General features: G+C 35.9%; 2 protein-coding genes across 9 annotated transcripts in view; one reads left to right on the forward strand and one right to left on the reverse strand.

The window, feature by feature from the left end:
• Nucleotides 1–27,039, forward strand: part of LOC127846669 (uncharacterized) — a 337,381-nt gene that overhangs the window by 143,697 nt on the left and 166,645 nt on the right. The window lies entirely within an intron of this gene.
• Nucleotides 3,958–27,039, reverse strand: part of LOC127846532 (secreted frizzled-related protein 1-like) — a 42,520-nt gene continuing 19,438 nt past the window's right edge. For 5 of the 7 annotated variants that reach the window (XM_052377908.1, XM_052377901.1, XM_052377897.1 and 2 more), the window contains 5 exons: nucleotides 14,191–14,214; nucleotides 11,319–11,396; nucleotides 6,181–6,804; nucleotides 5,956–6,033; nucleotides 3,958–5,028 (listed from right to left, as the gene is read on the reverse strand). In XM_052377908.1, the coding sequence (XP_052233868.1) occupies nucleotides 4,700–5,028; nucleotides 5,956–6,033; nucleotides 6,181–6,804; nucleotides 11,319–11,396; nucleotides 14,191–14,214 (1,133 nt within the window). In that variant the 3' untranslated portion in view covers nucleotides 3,958–4,699. The remainder of the gene's footprint in view (nucleotides 5,029–5,955; nucleotides 6,034–6,180; nucleotides 6,805–11,318; nucleotides 11,397–14,190; nucleotides 14,215–27,039) is intronic. The other 2 variants (XM_052377927.1, XM_052377937.1) reach the window with 1 other exon arrangement.

Here is a 27,039-nt window from a genome sequence, read left to right on the forward strand (position 1 = left end):
ATTCGGTAAGCACGTGCCAAATTATTTTAATTAAGTCTGGCTAGCACACCGGAACGGCAACCTCAAGCGATCATAGAATCTCCGATTATAATGCATACATCGATTACCCGGTACTCAAAATCTCATTTTTACGGGATGTCATTTATTTGCTTCCGAACAATGCGTGATAGGGCCGCGTTTATGACTATTTTAATCGAACGCAAACGTAACGCGAGTTAAACATTACCAATTTTAAGGATTTCCATAAATACAGTTTAATTGCAACAACTTTGCATTCAATATCATGCTAACTCACACATGTTTTCATTAATTTATACACATGCGATATGAAGAAAGTCGAAAAATGTTTGTCAAGCACATTGTTCATTTAGAACATTTTACCGTAACAAACCTAGTGTGTTTTATTTAAGTAATATTATGCAACCACACGGAATCACAAAAACAGTCAACATTAATGAAAATAAATCAAATGAAAGCACTCATAGCAAAATCATCTCTTAGTAGCAAACGGACTTCCATCGCTATGGTTAATGGGGATCTCATCAGTAGATGAGATTTCCTTGGCTAAGGTAAATGGTGTGCTCGTCAGTTGTTCACGAGACTTTCATGGCTTATGTAAATGGTGGTCCTGTAAGTAGCCAACGGCCTTTCCTTGCCAAGGTAAATGGTGGTCTTATATTTAGCCAACGAGACTTCCCACGCCATGGTAAATGGTTGTCTCATATAAAGCCAACGAGACTACATTGGCTAAGGTAAATGGTGGTCTCGTCAGTTGTTCACGAGACTTCCTTGGCCAAAGTAAATTGTGGTTTCGTATGTTACCCACGGACTATTATGGCTAAAGATAATTGCGGTCTTGTAGGGACGTGCCTGTGTAAGGTCAATGGTGGTCCCATACATATCTCCTAGCTAAGGTGACTGGTAATAGCAATTAGTGCGCACGTCATAGCATTGAGTGCGTACGTATTACTTATCGCATGCGCGGTTAATAGCGACCATACGTATGTGCTCATACGCATGAAGCCAAACAGTCTGTCAGTCGGAAAAGTTGTATCGGTCAAGATTCATTGATCAATTGAACGTTAAAGCTATCGCTGTGCGCACGTAATAGCTATCGCCCTAAAACATAATGATTTTCGCGTCCGCAGGTCATAGAGAGCGCTGGGTAAAATATTGCATATGCCCCCCCCCCCCCCCTACCCCACCGTATGACACCATAAGAAGCAAATACACATGATGCGGATGATGAATGGTGAACGAAACTCAACATGTGCAAAATATAATGACTATGTTAATGTTAATGATTTGCATTTTCGTATCAGTAGAGTAAGACACAATATACATATTATCTCTTTTGATAAATATGAATATATTTTCGTATAAACGTTTTAACATGATCGGAACATATTTTGAAAATTAAATAGCATTAATTTGTATTATATATTTTGTTAAGTTCTTATTTGTTCCATTTAACATTCTGTTCAATCCCTTATTTAATGCGCGTGCGAGTTTTTCAATGTTGTTTTCAGTTGTAGTATACGATAGTTGTTAAATCGTGCATTAAGTTAAGGTAACTGAGGGTTCTTTGCATTCAGTTTAGGTACATATAAGTTGTTATTTGTTTGCATTTAGATTTCTTCTTTAAGTTTCCAATAGGTGAAATGGTATTCCCCGGTACATAAGATGATAAATAACTTTCAAACAGACTGCTGTACACTTATTCTTAATAGTTACACTGCAGTGTTCCCAAGTTGCATACTGTTAAGTATATCATGGAATTCTGTAGCTGAATCGTTTGCCGGTTTGTATGTTCTTTATCGCATCTTAAGGGAAATCAGCCACATATTTCCCTGCCGCCACAAACCATGCAGCGAGTGTGTTTTTGCAATTGTTTGAACGAAGTGTCTGTCCCAGATGTGGAACTGTTAAAACCAATTTGCAGGAGCAATACAATCGAAGTGTTGTGGAGTAACAACAATTGTTTATTGAGTTCGGAAGATGTGCATACGGTGGGAAACATAAAACAGTCATATACAGTAACATGTTAACAACATGTTCAAGACGCCAAATACATAATAGTATTGCACCTTTTTGAACAGATTTCGTTGTTACTCCGATCAGCACACTATCAGCACAAGGCTTATATATCAGTATAAATTTTATCGGTAAATAGTAAGTATGTAACAGTCGCAACATTAACAACATCCGCATGTTGTATTATATAATAAATGTCTTACATATATATAATTCGTCTTAATAAAAATAATCACTCATAATATTTAAGAGAATACGTGCGATGGATATTAACGTGTACCTACCGATATTTGCTGAAATAAGAATATGTTAAACGGACGTGCGTGTATTAAATTAATATGCTTTCCGCAGAAAGATCTCTTTATAAAACACGAATGACGTATACAGACACGTAACGTGTGTTAAAGTTTGCATGAAGCATTATATATACAATAAGATGCCATTAGAAAGGCTGACTTACATTAGGAAAGTAAGAACAGGAAATTAGACAATTATTAAAACATTAATATATTAAATCATTAATAGCCAACATATTAATAATCGATCTCACAACGTAAAAATGTGAACAAGTTGTAATTTCTTCGTTTGAGGAAATACATATTTATATAAATGAGTCGCGTTCTGAGAAAACTGGGCATTATGCATGTGCGTTAAGTGTCGTCCCAGATTAGCATGTGCATTCCGCACAGGCTGATCAGGGACGACACTTTCCTCTTTAATGGTATTGTTAGGTTGAAGAAACTCCTTACCGAAAATCAAGTTTAGACGGAAAGTGTCGTCCCTGATAAGCCTGTGCGGACTGCACAGGTTAATCTGTGATGACACTTTAAGCACGTGCATTAAACCCAGTTTTCTCAGAACAAGGCTCAACTGATAGCATATATTGATCTTCAATTAACTCGGAATACTCCACATTGCTTTTTAGGATTACACTTTGAGCATCCGCGCGGGATCTTCTTCGTGATTACGGGTGTAATTGAAGAACTTCCTTATAGGTTACAATATACTTAATATTTTTGGTGTGCAATGCTACACTCTCTAAAAAAATGAGCATCATTTGATTGAAGACATACTTCTCTGTATGGGAATTTGCGTTGACATTATTTTTAATATTTCTTTTTGCATGTTGTAGGAAAACATTTTTGTGTACTAGAAATTCACTGTTATAATTGAAGGTTAGTACTACAAGAGATTTCGACAGTTGGCGGTACACCTTCATCAACTGGAGAGCAAGCCGTTGAATAGACTGGCTGTAACACAGTGATCGTTAATTCGTGTCGAGTCTTACTTACATATCTTATGACTATCTTCTGTGTTGTTTAAATCAGTGCGGCTTGGAATCCTGTTTAAGGCAAGGTATGCAACCGAGTTCTTTATTGTTTAAATCAGTGCGGCTTGGAATCCTGTTTAAGACAAGGTATGCTACTGAGGGTCTCTATGAGCACAGGTTTGACTTTTTATGTTTAAGTTATTTCTTTCACATTTAATTGGTTAATGATATCTTTAAGTATTTTTCGACCTTGAAATGAGTCTATCGAATGAACGCGAGCACTGATTGCCACGTGACTGCACGCGATGTTCAGTACGGCACGTGATGCAAGCTAGTCTAACCAAATTTCGGTGGCGGCACATGAATGTTAAACAAGCTTCATCTTGAAATCGCATTAAAGAAAAATTGTAAGGCAGAGGTCAAATAGAGTACATATCAGCTTGATCATTTTAACCACAATTATAATAAAATATTGAATAAGAATACTCAAAACTTATATTTTGTGTTATTGTGCCATATAGTTCTCGAAGAGTTTTATTAATAAATTTAACAATGCTAATGCTTTCCAAAACAAGTTAGCATCTAAAATGTACTTTCCAACTGGTTATCAAAGTCTTTATTTGTTAATCTCCGAATGAAACTATGTTAAGACCTTTAACATAAAACACTTTATTCGAATGTTTATAATATAATTGCTTTACCACACGAAAGACATGCAATAGATTAAAATCAATATTCATGCTCAATTTAATTGACGGCTATATTCTATAAAAGCCTACTCGCAAACGCTACATAGATTTATTTCAACATGAAATGTGCAGTTTACATAGCCATAAAATAGTAAACTAGACCAAGAAATAATAACTATTACCGCGAGCCTTAAAGTAAATTTAGAGAATGTCGCGCAGTTTAGTGTTACATTTGCAGCTCATTTTCAGACTTCTGCAAATGTGAACAAAACATAACATACCCAGTGTTTCTATACAGAAATTAAATACCGAACTTAAACGGCTGAATGCATTTCGAATATTAAAATATTAAAAATGTATTCTATTCGACCATTATGTACAAATAAAATGTCTCACGAAAAAAGAAATATAATTATATAAAAATTAAATAACACAATTCAGATCAATAACGAAAAACTTCTCTAAAAAACAATTAAAATGGTGTGTCTGTGTGTATTAATCCGATAAAGAATGAAACCAAGAGCGTCTTAGCACTCATCAGCTTTCCATGCAGAATGGACCGCCTTTCATCCCCGTCTCTTAGCTACGGCACTTTCTTACACACGTCTCAATGCGTCCGTAGGTCCGAACATCCCTTTTCCATTATATACACTTGGAAACATTACCAAAGAAGCGTTTTTTCTTTACACTAATACTTATTGTTTGATTAGTTTGTTTGCACAACGTTGGAACAATCGTAACCACTCTGAATGGCCTTCGTAAATCGTTTAAATTCACTATCTTTAACCATCTCACTAACGAACGTCACAACATCGCGACCGCCTTCTTTCTTCCCCATTATAAACAGGACATTTTTGGGCTTCGCTTGGAGACAGTCACAGCCCGACCCGCCCGCTATCACGGGTTGTATATTCCTTATGTCTCGCGGGGACAGCCCCTCCTTCTTCAAAAACTCTTCTGGGTTCACTTTATTAGGTTGAATTCTCTTGTCGCCGTTTGCGTCCATCTTTAACCGTCTTACGGTTAATTTTAAGACTGCAGCAAACGGGAGAAATATGTGCAAAAATCATGATACAAGTGCACGAAAACAACAAATATTAAACAGGGTGCAGGATCACGTGACTTTTCGGGGTTCACAATTAAACGTTAATAAATGTAAACACACCGGTTTGTGGTGCTTTTCTTCAAATAAATGTTTTAAACAATTTTTCTTCAGAATTTTGACATAATTATAAAAGACGAGTTTATTCTGCTTATGGCAATGTGAAAAACTTGTTCATCAGAATTACTTTATTTAACAAGACTGTGTTATTGTCCAAAAATTCGATGTGTAACGCAATCATGTACACGATTATGCTGCACGCAGTGTGAAATTTTGGCACCGATTTCAGACGTATTCAATTATTTATTCTTAAATCTTAAGATAACGACACAAACTGTAAGAAAAACCTGTCTTTTATGGACTTAAGATTTTTGTAAATGTTATTCAATAGCTTGAGATATTTGCAAAATAAAGTTCTTAACGGTGTGTTTACATTCTGTCCAGCCTGTTTGTAAACTCAGTGAGCACCGTTGATCCTACATTCTGTAAACGAACTAAATACGCCCGGACAAAGGTTTTATCTATAGAAAATGCGCTTTTTACAACAAATGTGAGTTTATAATATTGCCTAGCATGCATGCTAAATATGTCTGCAGTCCTTCGAATAATTTGACACGGAATAATATGCAAGGCTTCATTATAATTATAAATGTCCGACAGCAATTAATATCCACTTATATTTCCAAATAACACATTTAGGAAAAAAGAGCAGTATGTTTTTTTTTAATCTTGTAGTTTTCCTTGGTAAAGAAGTTGTTTCGAGATAAAGTCATCAAGTCATCATCAACACATAAATGTCAATAGCATTATTACCCATTGAATACTCAATATTATACATAATAACACAACTGACTCCTTACCAAATTTAGAAGCGCAATATTTTTCTATAAGGTTTTCAAACACCAGGGGTTGCTTACACGGCAGACAACCGAATCCAACTGAAACAAAAACAAAACATATTCACATACCGGTATTTGAATTTTGGTATCGTTTGTACCATTTTCCACTAGTGCATATCACATAAATGATATTTAAAAATTAATACTAAAAGAGCGGTTTTAAGAAGTGTTCAAAACGTTACATACCAATATCGGTCATTGGATCATCTTCCTTCTGTGTTTTGTCTTTGTTGTTTCCCTTTCTTCCCTTTCCCTTTCCTTTATTGTTGCCTTTGTCTTTGCCTTTTCCCTTTTTCTTTTTGTTTCCCTTCCCCTTCCCTTTCTTGTTCGTGTTATCTTCTTTGTTCTTATCCTCATTTATATCTGGTATCTCAAACGAACCTTTGCCGCCGCTCACCGTGACATCGACGTTCGAGCCGACGGTACCGGAAGGTGGTTTGCTGCTGATGCTTAGCCCACCGTTCATGACTTCATTTTGACCGCCTATCTCCTTTTCTATCTGCTTCTTGCAGTCGTGCCCTTTGCGGATGGCGCGCAGGGCCTTCGAGAACTCTTTATCCTTGGACCAGTCGCTGATGTAGGTGACAACCCAGCGGCTGCCCTGTCTGGAGCCCATTACCAGGGACTTCTTGCCGGCGTTTGAGACCGCATTGCATTCGCAGCTGGCGCCGTCTGTGATGCTCAGCTCTAGGCTTTTCATCTCCTCCTTGGACACGTTGTTAGGTTTGTAGAACGTTACCTTGCCCGCGGTCACCAGTTTTTTGTCGCCTAGCTCGTTATCGACACCCTTCTTGATTCGCACGCGAATTACTGAAACAACCATTGTGTGGTTCTAAGAGTTCAACAATTATAATAAAATATAAACAAAACAAGAGATGTGTTCGTCAGAATTATTACATATTATTTTTACCTTTGACCTTGAAGGATGACCTTGACTTTGAACTTCCACTACCCAAAATGTGCAGCTTCATGAGAACGCCGCTTTGAAATATTTATTTTTTTTACGTTTGACCTTGAAGGATGACCTTGATCTTAAACTTCCACCACTCAAAATGTGCAGCTTCATGAGATACACATGCATGCCAAATAACAAGTTGCTATCTTCAATATTGCAAAAGTTATGGCCAACGCTATTTTTTTTTCGGACTGACATACTGACATACTGACGGACAGTTCAACTGCTATATGCCACCCTACCGGGTGCATAACAAGTTATGTTTCATGCAAAATGCGCTGTCGTTTAATACCATATTATAAGCATTTTTTTTTGCAAGATAGAATTTTGATAGCTTACTAAAATATTTTCCTGGAGTTTGATTACATATCGAATGAAAGGAAAAAGAAGTGTCCTATCATTTTCCGCATGCTTTTAATTTTTGAACTAAAATAACTTTGAACCTGATATGTTTGTAAATAAATAAATTAAATCACCATATAAATTCATTTTAGCGTATATTGATTGGTTACCGTGCACACAATCTGGAGTAAAATGTGTACCTGCTGTAATCGTATTCGTTAACGGGGCATGCCACAGGTGTTAAAGATTGAACGACGCACACGCGCATATTAAGTTGAGTCGTGTTCTGAGAAAACTAGGCATAATGCATGTGCGTAAAGTGTCGTCCCAGATTAGCCTGTGCAGTCCGCACAGGCTTATCATTGACGACACTTTCCGCTTTTATGACATTTTTCGTTTAAATGAAGTCTCTTCTTTGCAAAAATCCAACTTAGGCGGAAAGTGTCATCCCTGATTAGCCTGTGCGAACTGCACATACTAATCTGGGACGTCACTTTACGCACATGCATTATGCCCAGTTTTTTATCCGAACGCGACACAATTTGTAGCCATGTACTTTTCATTGGCAAATATAATTCAAGATTATGTTCACTGGGGAAACAGGTTGAAAACAACTGCCCTATTCTGAGTGACATCTTATCGAGGACGTTTTCGTTACCTAACCACTTTTTTACAGTCAGCGTCCTTATAAAGAACAGTTTCTACTGAATTTTGAAGATGCGCTCTGTTGTTTCCAAAATTACCGTCAGGATAAGCTTTTCTATGATAAAATTTGACATTTGAGACCTCTAAGAGTGATCATCAATTTAAAGGAATAGAGATAGGTGTTACATGCGACATGTCCATTCCGTACCATGGTAATTTGTGGTAAGTTATTAAAACAAAACATGATAAAATTATCATCCGGACATGCTGGTTTATATTTATAATTTGTACTTTTTACTTCCTAATGTAACCCTAACCTTTGAGTAAATCAGACGTGTGTTATGAGTGACGCGCCTTCTTCTAATGGTGGTAATTTGTGATAACTTTTTAAAAAGTACGATGAATGACAAATAAACAGAAAGAATAAGCTCAGACTAAAGACCATTGCGACTGCTATATCGAGCTTTCTGCAAGCGGGTGCGACATTAATACAGCAATGAGTTACATTAGATTAATGCGCGTATTACTGCTCGAAGGATTGGATATACTTGTACGTGTATGGTACATCGGTCAACAATGTTATTAATATATATACATGTTATAAATAGCTGTTTATTTTCAATATGCATGTCTTTACAGTTGTAAATTCCTTGTATTGGTAATTTTAAATTTATATTGCAAAAATATATATGTATATACCTGTATATTATTTACCACTGTTGACTACATTGTGTGTTAAATGTATGTGTACTAATGGGCTTCAAGCCTAATGTAAACCAAAACCAAACCACATTTTCTTAACGTATTAGGTATATTATCAGACAGTTCGATTGCCTGCATGTATTATCCAACTGTTTTCACTATTGCCTATGAACCTGTAATGATTTTCGCACGAATATTTCCTTAGCAAAAAGCAGGCGCCTCCGTAACATCGATATTTCTTTCGCGCTGAGCACGTGCCAAATTATGCTAACGAAGTCTGGCTTGCACGCACCGGAACGGCAGTCTCGAGCAATCAGATCTTGCAGGTAATTCTGTCCGTTATGCGCATATATTTTTTATTCGTAACTCGTAATTCACAATAATGACCATTACATGTTTATTACAGTATTCATTACATAACTAATTGCTTTAGATGTTTGATTATTAATCGTTTTTGTAATGTGGGTTTCGGAAAAATCCTGTCAAATGGTTATACACGTCAGTTTTTTATATAACTTGAGAAAGTCGCATAATTATACTATATACAGACATCATGTGGTATTACCTACCCTTTTACATTATGTGCCTTTACAAGTTTGCCAGCATACTGTATGATTGCTGATACATCATTAAATCGCATTCAAAGCCGGGCGACACGTTTTTTCAACCGACTTTGTTACACATGCACAACGTAATATCATAATCATATATATTATAATTTCAGACGAAATTAACATTTAAATATGAACCATACATTTTATACAAATGCATTTATGAGTTTCATAAATCTGCAGAGAACCCAACCAATTAAATAGTTTATTCATTCGAGTCTTATTATAGAAGCCATTTGAGAATGAATGACTCTTAATAAAGTTATATCGAAATTAAAAAAGTAAAAAAAAAGCATGAGTGCATTGATCAAACAAACATAAAAGAAAATCGATTACATCTGCACCCAGTGATACCAATAACGCACTTAAAAACGACCTGGCTTCTAGTCTTGATAAAATTTAATCAAATGCGGCATTCATTTATAACGCGTACTGTACGACTTATTTACATGGCGTTTGTTAGCGAGCGCCCTTAACCCATTTATGCCTAGTGGACTTTCCCATCCTTTTAAATTGGATCAATTTATTTCCAAAATTAGGGATGTTAAGTATATTATTTCAAATTAAGAATATTTCTTCCGGAAATTCCTTTAAGCAAACAGCGCAGACCCTGATGAGACGCCGCATCTTGCGGCGTCTCATCTGGTTCTACGCTGTTTGCCAAGGCCGTTTTTTCTAGACGCTAGGCATAAATGGGTTAAGCACACGACAGACATACATCATAGGTTGCATAATAACATATGCTGTATGCTTTAAAACAGACTGTCATATTCCGTTGGCAACTTACGAGAAAAGCATATTGCATGATTTTCGTAGGGGAATAAATATACATAGGCTTACTTAAGAGATAGTCAGACTACGTGCGTTATTTAAAAAATCGCGATAATCCATGCCCTATAAACAAGATAGACATATTCTGTTGGCAACTAACGAGATAGCCATAACGCACGGTCTACTAATGCTTGATTGGTCATTGTCGGCTCGGGTACTACTTACATGTACCCCGGGTACTCTTAAGTATACTTACATGTTCCCCGGGTACGGTAAATATACTAAAACGTACCCGGGAAATTTAATGCTTAATCAGTCGTTGTCGGCTATTTTGTTTAAATTAATTATATTCACATTTATGCCAATTTTCTGTAAAATGGCCTCTATATTATCGAAACTCAAACTCAAAAAGCATGTTGATGCAGTTTTTTTAAAAGAGAATTGTGTTAAAGATAATCGGTAGAGCGTTTTACGACATCGGATTTTAGGCGGGAATACAACTCGGGTACAGTCTAAAATCGACCGGTTAAGATTAAGTATATTTACCGTACCCGGGGTACATGTAAGTATACTTAAGAGTACCCGGGGTACATGTCAGTAGTACCCGAGCCGACAATGACCAATCGAGCGCTACTAATGAATTAACCATAATCAGTGGACTTCTAACGAGATAGACATATTTTGCTTCAAACGAGATAAAGATATTCCGTTGGATAGTATCTAAATAGACCTACCCTACTTATTTGGCTAGTAACAAGTTAAACATGTTCAGTAAGACACTTTCGTGATGCGCAAATTTCATTTTTATTTTACGACCAAGTTATAGGCTGTTGGCTCCTTACAAATGAGACTTACGTCATGTGTTGTTGAAAATGCATTTCTTTGTTTCGAGATCGCCTACTTAAGAGCACATGTGTTGGGCGTGTAGCCAAGTAACTTTAACACTATCAGTATGTCATAAAACAACATTTTTCATCATTTTGACAAACAAAAATCTGATATAATATATATATATATATATAATAATATATATATATATATATATATATATATATATATATATATATATATATATATATATATATATATATATACATATTATATATATTACGCTCACGTGATATACGTGGGTAACATACAAGATGTGTGTGCTCCTTATGCCTTTGCGACCACAAACTACGTTCAGACGCTATGCAGGGGTAGCAAATTAACATGTGTATGGTGGTCACCAGGACCTTCGTTCAAACACTATGATTGAGTAACGCTAGTGATATTTGTGTGCTCCCTATCATACTTACCGAAGCTGGCCCAGCAGTAGCTGTCCAGAAGACTCTCAAACGTCATGGGCTGCTTGCAAGCGTGACACACATTTGCAGCTGCAATAGCAAAAACACATGTCAATTGGTACTTGGTTTAGCAAACGACAAGTCGACTTAATACCAATTATCTACGTTTTATATTTGTTTTATTATCAAACGTAATAATAATAAAAAAAGCAAAGCTATCTAGCTAAGGACTGGAAACAATGAAATTTGTTTTCGCTAGAAATACTTGTACAATCCATGGTGTTCTGCTATTCTTTTGTATTATAATGCCATGACTACTACACATGCACGTGAAATATTTGTATAATACTGTTTGTTGACCGCGTCGCTAACATTTATTTTGGTGAGCTTTCTCCGATTGATGCATTATAAAGATTGTTTTGCACGGGTGGTTAACCATCATCACCTTAGCAAGTTAAAGCCATTAAAAGGAAAGATTGAATTATGTCTATACGAAAACGTGTATCATGTTCATATGCGGGTAATGTACATCAGATGCATGTCGGATGTACGTCTTACGCATTGTGAAAAGTGTCTTCAATAAGTCGAGCTGAACTAGGGCTACGTGAGACATTTGTCGTTAAGTGTGACCATGGCCTTTGCCAATGTGTGACACAGCTTCTCCACAGATTTAAAAATGTGTGAGCATTATTTATAATTGAATGATAAATGATAGAATTACAGTTTGAACAATGCTTGACTGTTTTATATCGCACTTTAACATTTGACCTTTATGTATGACCTTGATCTTTGAGGTAAGGAGACGGTTGTTAAACACGAAACACTGTCTTAACAAAGTTAACATTTGTGGCAAAAATGTTTTCAAATTGCATGACGAATAGCGAAGTTATAGCCAAGACAACCGGTTTAATATCCAAATTAAACCTCTATGTTTGACCTTTACCTTTGAAGTAGAAAGACGGATTAGATACGCGACACTCCGTTTCCTTATCGCGGTAATTTTTTGCAGCTGTTTTTCAAATTTTCATGATAAATGACTAAGTAGCAATTCGAACTACCTGTTTAATGACCATATTTTATGTTTGACCTCTAGTTATGACATTGACCTTTGAGGAATTGAGGCGGATAATACACGCGACATGCCGACTCCTCATGGTGGTCATTTCTAGTAAGTTACATTGAAATTGCATGATGAATGGCAAAGTCACAATCCAAAAAATAGTTTGTGACCAAATTTGATTTTTCGACTTTTAAAAGTGCGATCTTGACCTTTGAGGAAGGGAGACAGGTGGTACGAGCGACATGACGTCTCCTCAGGATGGTTATTGGGGCCAATTTATTATTAAATTGCATGGTTATTGACGAAATTACTGTCCGGACAAATTGTTTTATAGGCAAATGTTATCTTTGATTACCATCTTGGACAAGCTGGGACGCACACACGCACACACATAAACTCGACCAGTGTGACTGTTATATCGAGCTTCTCTTATGCATAAAATAGCCAGCTCTTAGTGGTTCGTGGTTTCTATTAAAAGCCCATAAACACTGAAAATCAACTAATATTTCGTAAAATATTTCGAAAATTAAAGTTAACACATAACAAATATATGTTCCTTTTGGCAACAGCCTTAATTTCAACGCTAGATGTGGTCTGGTAACGTAGATTTAACAATATACCAATGCTCTTGTTTCTTTTTTGTTCATGAACCATTTTAGTGTTCGTGTGTCGTATGAATAGATATCGTTACAGAAAATTTAAATGGAATGTATTGTGCCACACAAAAATAAAAACGAGCATTTTGTATCTCGTTAAATCTACGTTTCCATTCCACATTTAGCGTTGAAATTTTGGCTATTGCTATAAGGAACACTGATTTTTTTATGGGTAAACTTTTATTTTACGAAATATTTTGCGAAATATTTGTTGATTGTGAGTATTAATGTTACTTTAACAAAGCTGCACGTCATATAATCATCCGGTAGCTGGCAGCGTCTGCAAACACTATATCTGTACTGAGTCTAGGGTAATCGCTCGATACGTGTAAGGATCGCAACTTGTCTACATTAAACAATTAGTAGGAATTGATAGGCTGCATGCGGTAACCCGAGGTTGCAGGTGAACGAAGTAATTACATTGACATAGAAAAATACTCGGAGCTATGTTAGAGGGCTCATTAGCAGACAAATTGCTGTCAAAGTGGCGGCAATGATAAATAGGCACATCTGGATCGCTCCGTAAGTTCTGTTGCATGTAGCTATGAGATCATAATGTTTCTCGTTTATTCTTTGTGAAGCAGTTTGAGCTTGTTAAAATCTACTGACTATATACTCATTTAATAAAATACATCTATACCATGCACAATTGATGTTCTTTTCTGGGAATGCATCGTTTTGCTTTTAAAAGTTCATATCAATAATGCCGTTAATATAACATAACAATACAGAACAAGACTATTACATAAATACTTTTAACTTATTATTATAGTTACTTAAGAGCATAATAATTAATAATCGGAATAACCTTACGCTTGCGACAAAACTGGACATCGATACACATTTATACACGTCCTGTTAGATATACAGATTTACTTCTACAAGTCGGTAATGAAACATCCACAATTAGATGAAACAATGAGAACGTTAATTCAAAAGTAGGACGTGAATTTCACTCATAATTATCCAGGTTACTAATACACGAACGTGCATGTAATATATAAAATCGCAACTTAGATGGTCAGTATACATAGACATAAGGATTTTCGGAAAATACGGGTTTATAGTTAATAACCAACAAAATATAGAGAGAGGAAAAAATAGATACAAACAATTATTGATAGTAAAAGAGGACAGTAAGATGGCTGCAATGATAACGTGTACTCACCAGCGCTACTGTTCGCTCCGTTCCCTTTATGAAATATAGCAAAGATGAGGTTATGGCAATGTTGATAGCATGAAAATGAAGCAATGCTCCGCGTAAAACACGTAGAATGATTGGACCCATGATTACAAAGGTTGCACAACTTCATTGAACCGTTATATTGGTATGATGTATTTAATGGTAACTACGTTTATTATCAAAATTAAATGATTGTTACAAGTATGTAAAGAACTTTTGTATTCTTGGGCCCAGATGAGAAAGCAATGTGCACATAACTCACTTGAAAATATGAAATACTTTTTGCATCGAAACTATTTATAGTGAAGCTATTCCGAAGGATACACCTATTACAAGCAAACGTTCATGTTCCAAATAATTTAACAACTTAGAATATAGTAGTTGTTGCTTCAATATAGTAACATGTGTCATCCAACAACGGACCTGCCGTAACCCTGAGTGTTCCATTTAAAGGGGCCTTTTCACGTTTTGGCAAATTGAAAAAAAAATAGTTTCAGGTTCGTAAATTTTCTTTACAGTTATGATATTTGTGAGGAAACAGTGATACTGTACATTAATCATGCTCTAAATTATCCATTATATGCATCATTTGACGATTTGAAAACCTGAAAATTATTAAGCGTTGCAACGCGAAACAATTGAATAATTTGGCAAGTTCTGTTGTTGAAGTTATTTTTGTAAAACTACGAGGATTGCTTATATAAAATAAAAAATGCATGTCCCCATAGCATGAGAACGGATGGCCGAGTGGTCAAAGCGGAAGACTTTTGCTCCAGGACTCCAGGGGTCAGGGGATTGAGCCCAGTTGATGGTTCCTTTGTTTTCTTTTTTTTTTTAATTGTATTCGTGTTTTTTTTTTACTGGAGATTTTTAGGTCCAATGTTTACATTTATCAATATAAAGTAGGGATGGCATCGAATACCAATATCGGTATTCGAATGTTCGCAAATTCATTCAATCGAATATTCGAATATTCGCATAAAACGGCTGGATTGATTTTACCTTGTTATGTGTTAATTTCCATTGGTTTGCAAGTTATATCCGTTTGCTAAATACGAGGCTGTTAATTAACGTTGCTATCGCTGTCGACTAATACTATGACCGATACTGTGATCGGGCACAACTAGAATGTAACAAATCGTGTCATAGAATTTTATTTTTTTAATGATTCCACAGATTTGTAGCAGACCGCGCATATGTAAAACTAAGTTTACACACATTACTTGTTGCGGTCTTCTTATCCACAGACCGTGTAAAGTATTCCATACTGCAGAAAGGGCTGGTGGCATTTTCAGATTTGAATTATGATTCTTTGATGATTGTTTAATTTATATCATCTGTTACTTTTGAGTAATTCATATATTTAAATGTCTGTTCAAACTGTGATCACAAAAACTAAATTATTATTCGCAAGTAAATTGAAGCCCTTAATTGGTACCCAATTGACAAACAACAGTTCGGGCCCTTTCTTATAGTAAGTATATTGCATTGCTCGATTTGAGTAATTCACACATTTTAATGCCTGTACATACTGTGATCACAAAACTTTATAATTATTCGCCAGTCAATTGAAACCGTTAATTGGCACCCCATTGGCAAACAACAGTCGGGGCCTTTCTTAGAACGTGTATATTGCATAGCGCAATAAACACTGATACGGGCCGCGTTATCAGTTTGACACGAAGAACGTCACGTCAAACATGTTACTCCCAAGTGATTTCGGTTGCTTTTTAGTAAGCGGTTCGCAGGTCTTTAAATATTGGTGAAATTATGTTTGAAAAAAAATGCGAATATGCGAATATCATTTTTATTATTCGAATGCTGATCATTCAATCGAATATTCGATTATTCGAATAATTTTGCCATCCCTAATATAAAGCATTTAATAAAAAACTTCAATACATGCCAAAACCTGTGAAAAGGCCCCTTTAAGAGCGTCATTAATAAGTAAAAGTTTCACTCAACCCTTTACCCCTTATAAACGCACGTTGATGTGTTTGTAGTCCCTTAGAAAATCTAATTGCATTTAAAATCTTCTTTACCATAATCAAGTTTAAAAGGCTTGTTTTTCCAACCCTAAGATACTGATGAGCAACAACCATCATAAAACCTGAACAGACTACTGCGAGTTTCTCCTGCGAGTTTCTCGCAGGCTGGTCCGGTTTTATCCTGGTTGAAAAAGCCACGTTCAATTTGCATATGATGGGGAAAGGGCTAAAGAAGAAGCAGCAAGGTGTAAATTTATTTTCAAATATGATAACTTCTAGTATAATTTTTTTGTTTATATGGTATGTGTGATACAAATAATTCAATAGTATTGTGTATGATATGTAAAATCAGTTTGAATTATTCTATCACGGTACACAAAGTTCAGTCAGGAACGAATTTCTTTAGTAATATTCAAAGCAATGGCTACATAAGACAGATTTTAGAATATGGTTACACAAATATGTTAAATTGTGAATTGCAAAAGAGGAGCCATTCCAATAATTACAAAGCCTAGACTGAAGTTTTCTTCTTAATAGAAATTCGATCAATATGGATTGTGTTATTCTTAGATGCAAATTAAGTTGTTAACCAACAAGTTACCGACTTACAAATCCAGATCATCACTAAGAGTTTTCTCAACGTCGAACTGACTTGAATCAGAAGCCAGAGCAAATGTTTTATCTGCATGGAGAAGTAGCTGGTTTTGAATAAAACGGAATGTTTTCGACATACGTTAAGAATTTATGAGGCCCCAGTAAAAACCCAATGGGGCATCTCACATTTAATACTTTATGTAAATAACAAGGGACATTCTAATAAAAAACGCTAATGTCTATAAGACGGATAGAACGAAAGCCGCTTCAATGCGGAATCACACAGACCAATGACCTTTAACCCCATTGAAAGAACGGAGTGGTCAACCATGTCGAATTTCTTTGAACGCAATCAGTATATTGTTTTGTAAAGTATGCAATGAGACTTGCGGACCTATATAAAGAACCAAAATCGTATATAACTACAATGTAATAGAATTGCAACTTTTTAAACAATTAAAAACTCGATAAATACTGCTTTATTCTTAATTCATCCACTGACCATGTCGGTATTTGCTTAAAAACAGCCTGGACATGCAAGTCATGAACCGGTTATTATGTACAATGATTTCAGAAAAAATCAAAGTTCCGTAAAAATGTCAAAAGAAAAAGACCTGTTTAAATGCACATCTCTTGGCTATAAAAATTCCAACACAGTTGAGTGGAATAAGCCAATAGTTGCTAAGAAATGATCCACGAGAGTAACAGAAGGACGAACATACAAAGCAACGACTATAACTGACGGCCAAGGAACATAAAAGATAGTCCTGACTGGGGTGAATAATTCTTAATAATTGCATATGGCGTACTAATAATGTTTGCTTTATGTAATACGTCGGCAATTCAATAGCCTTAAACATTGATTTGAAGAGTACAATAAAATAACTAAAAATAATTGTGTATTTTTTCGCTCCTCATTAACACGCTTTTTTCTAGCGTCGCTCATACTCGCTATCGTGATGTATGTGTGCCCCTCTGGTATTTCGGCTGAAAGAGACACTGCTGTGTATGACGTGAATATGTTGTTTATAGAAAAACGTGTGTTAGAAAGACAGATAGTGGGCAGATATTGAATTATGACAACAGTTTCTGCGAACAATGCAACCGATTTGTCGGTTATTAACGTGTCAATAGCATACAATCAGAAAGTGTTAAGCTAATCGAAAATTATACGAGCCATACTGCACACTTGGTTCCTCACTAAAAACAACATATATAACGTATTTCAACTTAACGAACGTGTTGTAAAAAAGCATTTATGTATTTGAAGAAATTTATATCATGTTTGCCGAAAGTAAGAATCTATCAAACTTTTATGGCGGAAATAACAATCTATTATTGCGATAAATAAAAATTATGTATTAGGTTTTGAAATTGTTTCAACATATCCTGATTTCAAAATCAATCAAATGAGTTTCCTTACATATAATGTCCATGATGATGCCTATATGTTCAATGTCTGGGAATGGACACTACGCGCTGTAATATTTCGTGAGGTTCGTAGGTTACGGTTACTAAAGAGCATTAACAATTTTTCAATGTCAGTTCTCTCCGCTACCTGTACATGTAGATTGGACAACGAAATACGGTGGTATAAAATGTTCCATTTTACAAAATAAGTGCACGGACGTTACCTGTATATTTAATTGCACCATGAATATTAATGTAGTATAGTATACAAATGTATATTTCACATTTCAGCGAAACAACTGACAACAATTTGTTATAACTTAAATTATATAGTAAATTGGCGATATTCGGCGTACATTTAATATTTGACCATATGTTCATATGCATTATGAGCTCTGCATATCTTGTTCGATATGTTTTATCTCACTACGCAAAATTAAACTCTTATGATCATTGATTAATATTATCATATAATTCGACTGTCAAATTACCGTTCCGATTATTTCTTTATCCCTTGATTTAATACTAATTTCGCTCACTCAAAAAATACAAAATTTAAAACAAATTCTCGTAGAGCCTCACACGCAAATACCGTAAGTTGTCATCGATCTCATGATTTAGGAACCATAAAACGAATAGAAGTAGAGATCGCTGTGCTATCGTGCGTTGTTTTTATAGCCATGTCCAATCTATGAACATATGCTCAGAAAACTCAAAATAATAACGTTATTATGTTAACAATAAAAAGGCCAAACAATCGGTACCATATCATTAAATAATTTATATCTAAGAATAAATTAAGTATTTTCTGATCGAAAATAGCGATATACACGTATATCCGTTATAAGATTCAATAAATTGTTTGTCTCATTCATAGTTTTTACGAAATTGCGCATTAAATGCCTTAAAATGACTTAATAATTTAACCAAAAATATATAAGCAGGTTTTACATGGATAACAAACGAATAAATGAACAACACATAGACTCTAAGTTTTTAAAAATTAATACGATTTAAAATGTTCCATGATAACCATACCAACAATTTTAGAAATATATCGAACTAACCGTACGCAATTTATCTATGCGTGTGATTCATTCTTCACTTTATATTTATATAAACTCACATAATAGTATAAGATTCATAGACAATTGTGTTCATGATTTAAAATATATGATCCATGCTCTGTGTAAAGGGAGTTTCATGCATGTGCGTAAAATGTCGTCCCAGATTAGCTTCAGGGACGACACTTTTTGTTTAGAGATGATTTTTGCTAAGAAGTGACTTTCTTAAACAGAAAATATCATAAAAGCGGAGAGTTTCTTCCCTGATAAGCATGTGCGGACTGCACAGGCTTTTTGGGGACGACACTTTACGCACATCCATTCAACCCCTTTTTGGGGACGACACTTTACGCACATCCATTCAACCCCTTTTTGGGGACGACACTTTACGCACATCCATTCAATCCCTTTTTGGGGACGACACTTTACGCACATCCATTCAACCCCTTTTTGGGGACGACACTTTACGCACATCCATTCAACCCCTTTTTGGGGACGACACTTTACACACATCCATTCAACCCCTTTTTCACAGAGCATGGCTCATATTATATTTAAATTGATTACATACGGCCAACAAACATATTTGTATGTACGAGCAGAGAGCACTGAAGCTGTTTGGCGCATCATTTGAGCCCGTTCTGGGAAAACTGGGCTTACTGCATGTTCGTAAAGTGTGGTCCGAGGTAAGCTTGTTCTGTTCGCAAAGGCTTATCAGGAACGAGACTTTCCGCCGATATTTAAATTCCGTTTAAAAGAGACCTCTTTTTGAATGAAAAAAACAAACAATAAAATCGTTAAATGTCTGGGGACTACACAGGCTTATCTTGGGCGACCTGCAAGTCTTATCTGGGGCGACACTTTACGCAAATGAATGAAGCCCAGTTCTACCAGAATTAGGCTTGTATGTAGTACACTAATGACCGAAAAGGCAACAATAAGGGTCTGTATTTTATATTATTTTTGCAATAACCTAGAACTTAACCACAGTTCATGTGTCTATACACCAGAGCACATATAGGATAGGTAAGGCACTTATCTATCATTGATGATTCTTGCATGTATTTTTGCACACAAGAGACCGCTAGAGGCGAGAGATTGCAGATTAAACGTCTTCTCGTCAAAAAAACATTCTAACCACTCAGCTTGGCGATTTTTATATCCAAAATAAACGAAGATCAAACATGAGAGCATAAGTGTTTAAGCTATAAATTTGCCATTTAGATAACAAATATTTTCTTGTGGCAAAATGATTCAATTGTTACCGACATGGTTTCATGAAGAGCCGTTTGATAAAGCGTAAATCGCATTCCAATCTTATTGCACGTCTTCAATCGTGCAGTAGAAACTTATTACGTAAACTGCGATACGTAAAGAAACGATTTAAAGAAAGCACATCTTTGTGAAAACGTGTTTGTGTTTTCGTAATTGTTTGAACAGTTATGTTATCGTTTATGGCGATTGGAAGAATAAGAAAAAGCAACCGTTTTTTTCTCCATTTTCTAATATATTTATAACAAAGGGCGTATTTCAAAGACTCGAAAGTGTTTAAATACATGTATTCTAATCAAGCAACCCTATTCATGCGTAAATGTGTTTCAACCGGCCCCTTACCATACATGTGGAATTGTCGGTAGCTGTATTTGCGTAGATAATTTCCTTCCCGCATTCCTAACAATCCTATGCCCGGACGTTATGGCGCGTCAACCATCCTCACAAATGTATTACTTATTGACTTACTTGCATATGACCTTGATATTACATAACGTTCACAGTTCTGTCCATTTGACTTCTAAGAATTGAACACCAAAACTCACATAGATGTATGATCTATTTGGACTTTCTTAAAAGAAAGCAAACAAAGTAACTGACTAGTCTAATCCTGGTTAGACCGCATAATGCGGCGTCTCATCTGGGTCTGCGCTGTTTGCTTAAAGGAATTTCTGTAAGAAATATTCTAAAAATAGAAATAAATGTACCAGACATCCCTAATTTTGGAACTAAATTGATCCAATTAAGAAGGATGGGAGAGTCCACTGGGCATAAATGGGTTAATGCCTCTCAAGTTTCATCTTGATAAACCTACCGAAAAATTGTATTACCTAAAAAAATGCATTATGGAAATGTCACAATCGAATTTATGAAAAGAGGACTAACGGTTGTTATGGACTGCACTTTCCGGCACTGAGATTTACCAATATATGTAGTGACAAATTGACACATTTTTTACTTTCAAGATATGCTCCAGAAAAAAACCCTAATAAAACGCAATTACTCTTAAGATGTGTAAGCAAAAGTTATGGTTCTTTTGACTTTACATCAGCTCAATACAATAAACTTACCTATGAAGTTTCAAGTTAATGCCGCTAATAATTTCAATGTATGACCTGGACTTAATTCAATAAACATTACAAACGAAAACAACTTTATAACATCGGTGAAAGAGATATGATTTTTGTGCAGGGCAAATCTCTCAATTAGATGTTCCTTTCCATTGAATGGCAATACAATACATTAGCTTTCAAGAAATGTACACAGTTAAACAAATGGCAGTCACTCTAAAACTATGGAGGAAAGAGTTATGTTTATTTTGCACTTTACTCACCTTCTATGAAATTTACCATACATATAAGATACCTACAAGACAGATTTTATATTTTAGTTTTTTTTTTTTTTCTTTTTTGAGAAACAATTATACATTTTAGCATAATAGATCAATTGTTTTTCAAGTTATTTGGCTGAAATAGTTTTTTTTCTATAATCTTCATACACAATTAATTTAATAATCAAGTTACTATGCAGATGTCGTTTTTAGTTAAAGTTCTATATTTCAAGTAAATACGCATACCTCGTTTTTTCGGCGTAAGCTGAATTAAGCCAGCTTTTCACCTCTCCTGACCTTTGTAAGTGTCCAATAAAATTCAAATAAAATTTCCCGCGGCTAGGTACGAATGAATACACTTCATTTATTCCATTGGCTGATTTGAGTATTCCACCAGAACATTGGAAACATATCCGCGTCTTTGTAACACTGTTTTACTGCATGAAACAATTTTATTTCTAATGAAAAGGCTTAATAGATAGAACAGTTTTACACTCAATTCTCGACATAAATACAGTTTGTGCGTACACCTTTTATTTTCAGAGAATTACCAGCGCAACGCGTTTATATTTAAAGGCTATGTTCTCATATTTAGTACTTACTTCCATATTCTTGTCAACATGTTAACATGTAAAAGTATAAAGAGCAGTGGAAGCGAGGCCTCACTTTAATACATTGCATTTCAACCCGGGTCAATTCGCGGCCAGTGTATGAATGTCAGAGTTTATATACAGGTCATCTCCGGAGTTCGCGGCCAGTAAAATAATAGTTATATAATAAATACGCTATCCGTGAACTAGGTGACCTGGAATTTTCTTTAGACCAGAAATATGTAGATTCTTAATGTGTTTTCAACAAAACAATGATAAATATTATTTTTGATTAATTTAACAATAATTATTCCACCATATTGACCAATGTATTAAGCATGAGCGCGATGATTATCGATACTGTTAATAATCGAATCAAACCACTAAAACAGGTTTGTTCGAAGAACGCGCCTATAAATACGGATACTTCTCGTGTGGCCGGTTGACTCGTATGTTTTAATTTCACTTCCATTCTTCTTTTGGTTTTCTGTTTTGTATCTATAGGTTTATGACCAGCAATATGTAAAAATGTAAAATAAGCCGCGAAAACTCCGCGTAACATCCCGTACTGCGTGTGATGCAGCTAAGAACTGCACAGAAAAAAGACATTCGCTATCCTTGATCTCATTCATTGAACTATCAACGCCGTATATCTTTTTTTAAAGATATTTCTTGTTTATATTTTAGTAACAGTGGCCTTGCCCTAAAACCGACTAGATGCAAATAAACGCCGGTGCTATGTATGCATATAAGCAAACTATGTACAACATTAGAATGCAATACCTCAATACATTCAACTTATTTACGGTAACCCTGTTTTCTATATCTGGGAACAATAACAATGACCATTACCCGAAATATACATCCCCAGAATGGTCTCCGTACAAGCATGCTAAATATAAGATTGCATCAAGATAAGCCTATGCGTACAAACGTAATTGACCAGAAACGATCTATTTGCGGGTTTTCCTTATTATTAGCAGCAGTGGCATTGACCTTGACCCTTCTGGCGCCAAATACCATGATATGCTATGTTTTGTGTAAGCTACCTGCATCCCGAATTCAGTTCACTTTCTCCATCCAAGTTCAAGTTATTGCGCGGAAACAATTTTCTATTTTTAGCAATAGTGACATTGACTTTGACACGACCTGCCAACATACAATCTCTTTCAGGCTTGTTATATCAATGTTTAGTAAAGATTTGTCAGAGCAAACTTAAGTTATTGACTGAAACCATCTGTTTCGTGCCGTCCGTCCGTCCACCCCACCCCCGACCCGACTCGAAGACAAGCCAGTCCGCTCAGCTCAGCAGTCATGAATCTAAGGCATCTCAAGCGAATAAACCATATCAACTGCACGTGTATGCTGCACGGAAACACTACCGCGGAATTCCGTGCAAAACAAGCATTCGTGTTTTACAAAAACACGAATTTTAACTTTCATTTTTTTTATGAATTGTTACGTCTTCATTCAGCATGTGTCGTATACGTGCGGTTTGAGACATTTGCATTACAATGAAATGAGAACTCGATTTCCCGCGTGCATTTAAATGAACTTATTCATAGATTAGAATTATAGTTATTCGATTCAAAAAATATTTTCATTCCTCAATGCAATAATGTACAATGTAAAGATAAAAGGTAAAGGTCTTTTTTATTTTAGTGTCACCCCTATTGAAAGGGCAAGTCAATTTGGCTTATGAGACACCTTTGCGTGTATACCATGTACCTCCAAACTCCTATCACTATGCCAGGCGTCAGGCGGATAGAAGTCGGTAACCATTCATATTTAACGCTCGCGGCTCACGAGCCGGCCATATCGGAACAAGTCCCATGACAAACATCTATCCTTCGACAAACGCCCCCCATGGGGCTCGAACCTTCGACCTTCCGATCCCTAGGCGGACGCCTTATCCACTAGGCCACGGCGTTCGGTTGCATGCATATGTGTCGAACGTGTTGTCGTACGGACAACAGCATATGCACACCTTGTTATATAATGAAAAGAGTAGTTAATTATTATTTCCCTTTCGTCCTGCATTATATTTGCTGCAATCGTTGAGATATTATAACACCGAGCAAATTGTTTATGAATATGTATGTACAGTCAATATATGGACACGCAATGATTTACTCGAACGGCTCTTCCCCCAGTTCGACAAGCAACCGAGTGGTACCAGATAAAATAGACGACGAAACAAAGTACAAGTAGAAAGATTATAACGATAAGGAGCAGAAAGAGAAGCAGCATGAGTAGAGGAGAGGAAGAAGACGAATAAAACGATGGGAGAAAAGGTAGAAGGAGAATACAGATAAAAAGAAGTAGATAAAGAAGAACAGAAGAAGAAGAAGAAGATGATGATAGTGATGATGATGATGATAATGATGATGATGATGATGATGATGATGATGATGATGATGATGATGATGATGATAATGATGATGATGCTGATGATGAATAAGAGCTTGAAGAAAAAAGGAAGAAAGTAGGAGGAATGAGAATAAGAATAACAAAAGTAAGAAGAAGAAAAAGAAGAAGAAGAAGAAGAAGAAGATGATGATGATGATTATGATGATGATGATGATGATGATGATGATGATGATGATGATGATGATGATGATGATGATGATGATGATGATGATGATGATGATGATGATAATGATGATGACGATGATGATGATTATGATGATGATGATGATGATGATGATGATGATGATGATGATGATGATGGTGATGATGATGATGATGATGATGATGATGATGATGATGATGATGATGATGATGATGATGATGATGATGATGATGATGATGATGATGATGATGATGATGATGATTATGATGATGATGATGATGATGATGATGAAAAAGAAGAAGAAGAAGGAGGAGAAGAAGAAGAAGAGAAAACAACTGAGAAGAAGAAGAAGAAGAAGAGAAGAAGAAGAAGAAGAAGAAGAAGAAGAAGAAGAAGAAGAAGAAGAAAAAGAAGAAGAAGAAGAAAAAGAAGAAGAAGAAGTAGGGATGTGAAATTAGAAAACGGGCGAATCAGTTATTTGGTGGCATTTAAAGCAGAGCGAAACGCCAGAAGAGGTGAATGCACTACCACTGCGGTTAATCCATGCTCTTTCACCGCGGTCCACTTCCCACAACGGGTGGGAGCGGTTCTAAAGACGAAAGCGACATTCGGTGCACACCACACAAGCGTGTGTACTGCAATTAATCGCGTTTTACAACTGATTATCAATAACTCGCTATAATCTTCCTTCCTGACGAAGCATATCAATAACATAATTCAATGGCTTATCAAGCCCCACACCACGGCGCGTTAAACCCGTAAAGGTAAATTAAACTAATCCTACGATGAATATTTTACTGTTCACACTGAGTGAAAAGAATGTTTCATTCCAAGTGGAGGCTTAGAAGTTCTCGATTCTCGTCTAATTGAATTCCAAACAACGACCACGCTTCAATGGCTGAACTAAAATGACAATCATGTAAGAAACCTACATGATATTTCATTCAATATATAAAATACAATACTATGGAAAACATAATTACATCTACAATCTCTTCTGTTTAAGTGTACACCACCAATACTATATACCTTCGTTCCTACATTCAGCTAGTTGTCAAAGAACGCAGCGCATGTACCTTTAACTGTCACTATGGACCTATTTGCACAAAACACCCGATCATAATGGTCAGTATTAACCCATTTATGCTTAGTGGACTCTCCCATCCTTTTAAACTGGATACATTTATTTCCAAAATTAGGGATGTCTATTATTACTATATTTAAAATATTTCTTACAGAAATTCCTTTAAGCAAACAGCGCAGACCCTGATGAGACTCCGCATCATGCGGCGTCTCATCTGGGTCTACGCTGTTTTCCCAGGCCTTTTTTCTAGACGCTAGGCATAAATGGGTTAATTTCGTTCACTCAATCATTTACAATTTATGAATTTGATGTGATGTTATACCTAAGGGTCGAAATTAATATGAGCCGATGTCTGACAAAACTGCACCTAGCAAGCCGATGTCTGACAAAACTGCACCTAGCTAGCCGATGTCTGAAAAAAACTGCACCTAGCTAGCAAGGTACACAACTTCGCATGCTGACAAATAGTGTTGCAAAGTTACATTGCTCTTGCAGCAATAATATTTATTTAGTCTATTAAGTTACAGATAAAAAAGAACAAAAATGCTATTTTGTATTAAAACGAACACAACTCTGCTTCCGAAAGAAAACTAGAAACGTGCCAGACACGTGTTCTCCACCCAGCCCATGTTCGGACACAGACGAAGCCATACTATGTCGTGTTCTGAGAACACTGGGCATAATGCATGTTTGTAAAGTGTCGTCCCAGATTAGCCTGTGCAGTCAGCACAGGCTAATCAGGGACGACACTTTCCGCTTTAATGACATTTTTAGTTTAAGTCTCTCCTTAGCAAAAATCTAATTTAGGCGGAAAGTGTCGTCCCTGATTAGCCTGTGCGGACTGCATAGGCTAATCTGGAGGACACTTTACGCACATGCATTATGCCCAGTTTTCTCAGAACACGACTCAATTTGTAGAATCAAATTTAC

This window comes from Dreissena polymorpha, chromosome 1 (genome assembly GCF_020536995.1).
Source record: "Dreissena polymorpha isolate Duluth1 chromosome 1, UMN_Dpol_1.0, whole genome shotgun sequence".
Taxonomy (NCBI): Eukaryota; Metazoa; Mollusca; class Bivalvia; order Myida; family Dreissenidae; genus Dreissena; species Dreissena polymorpha.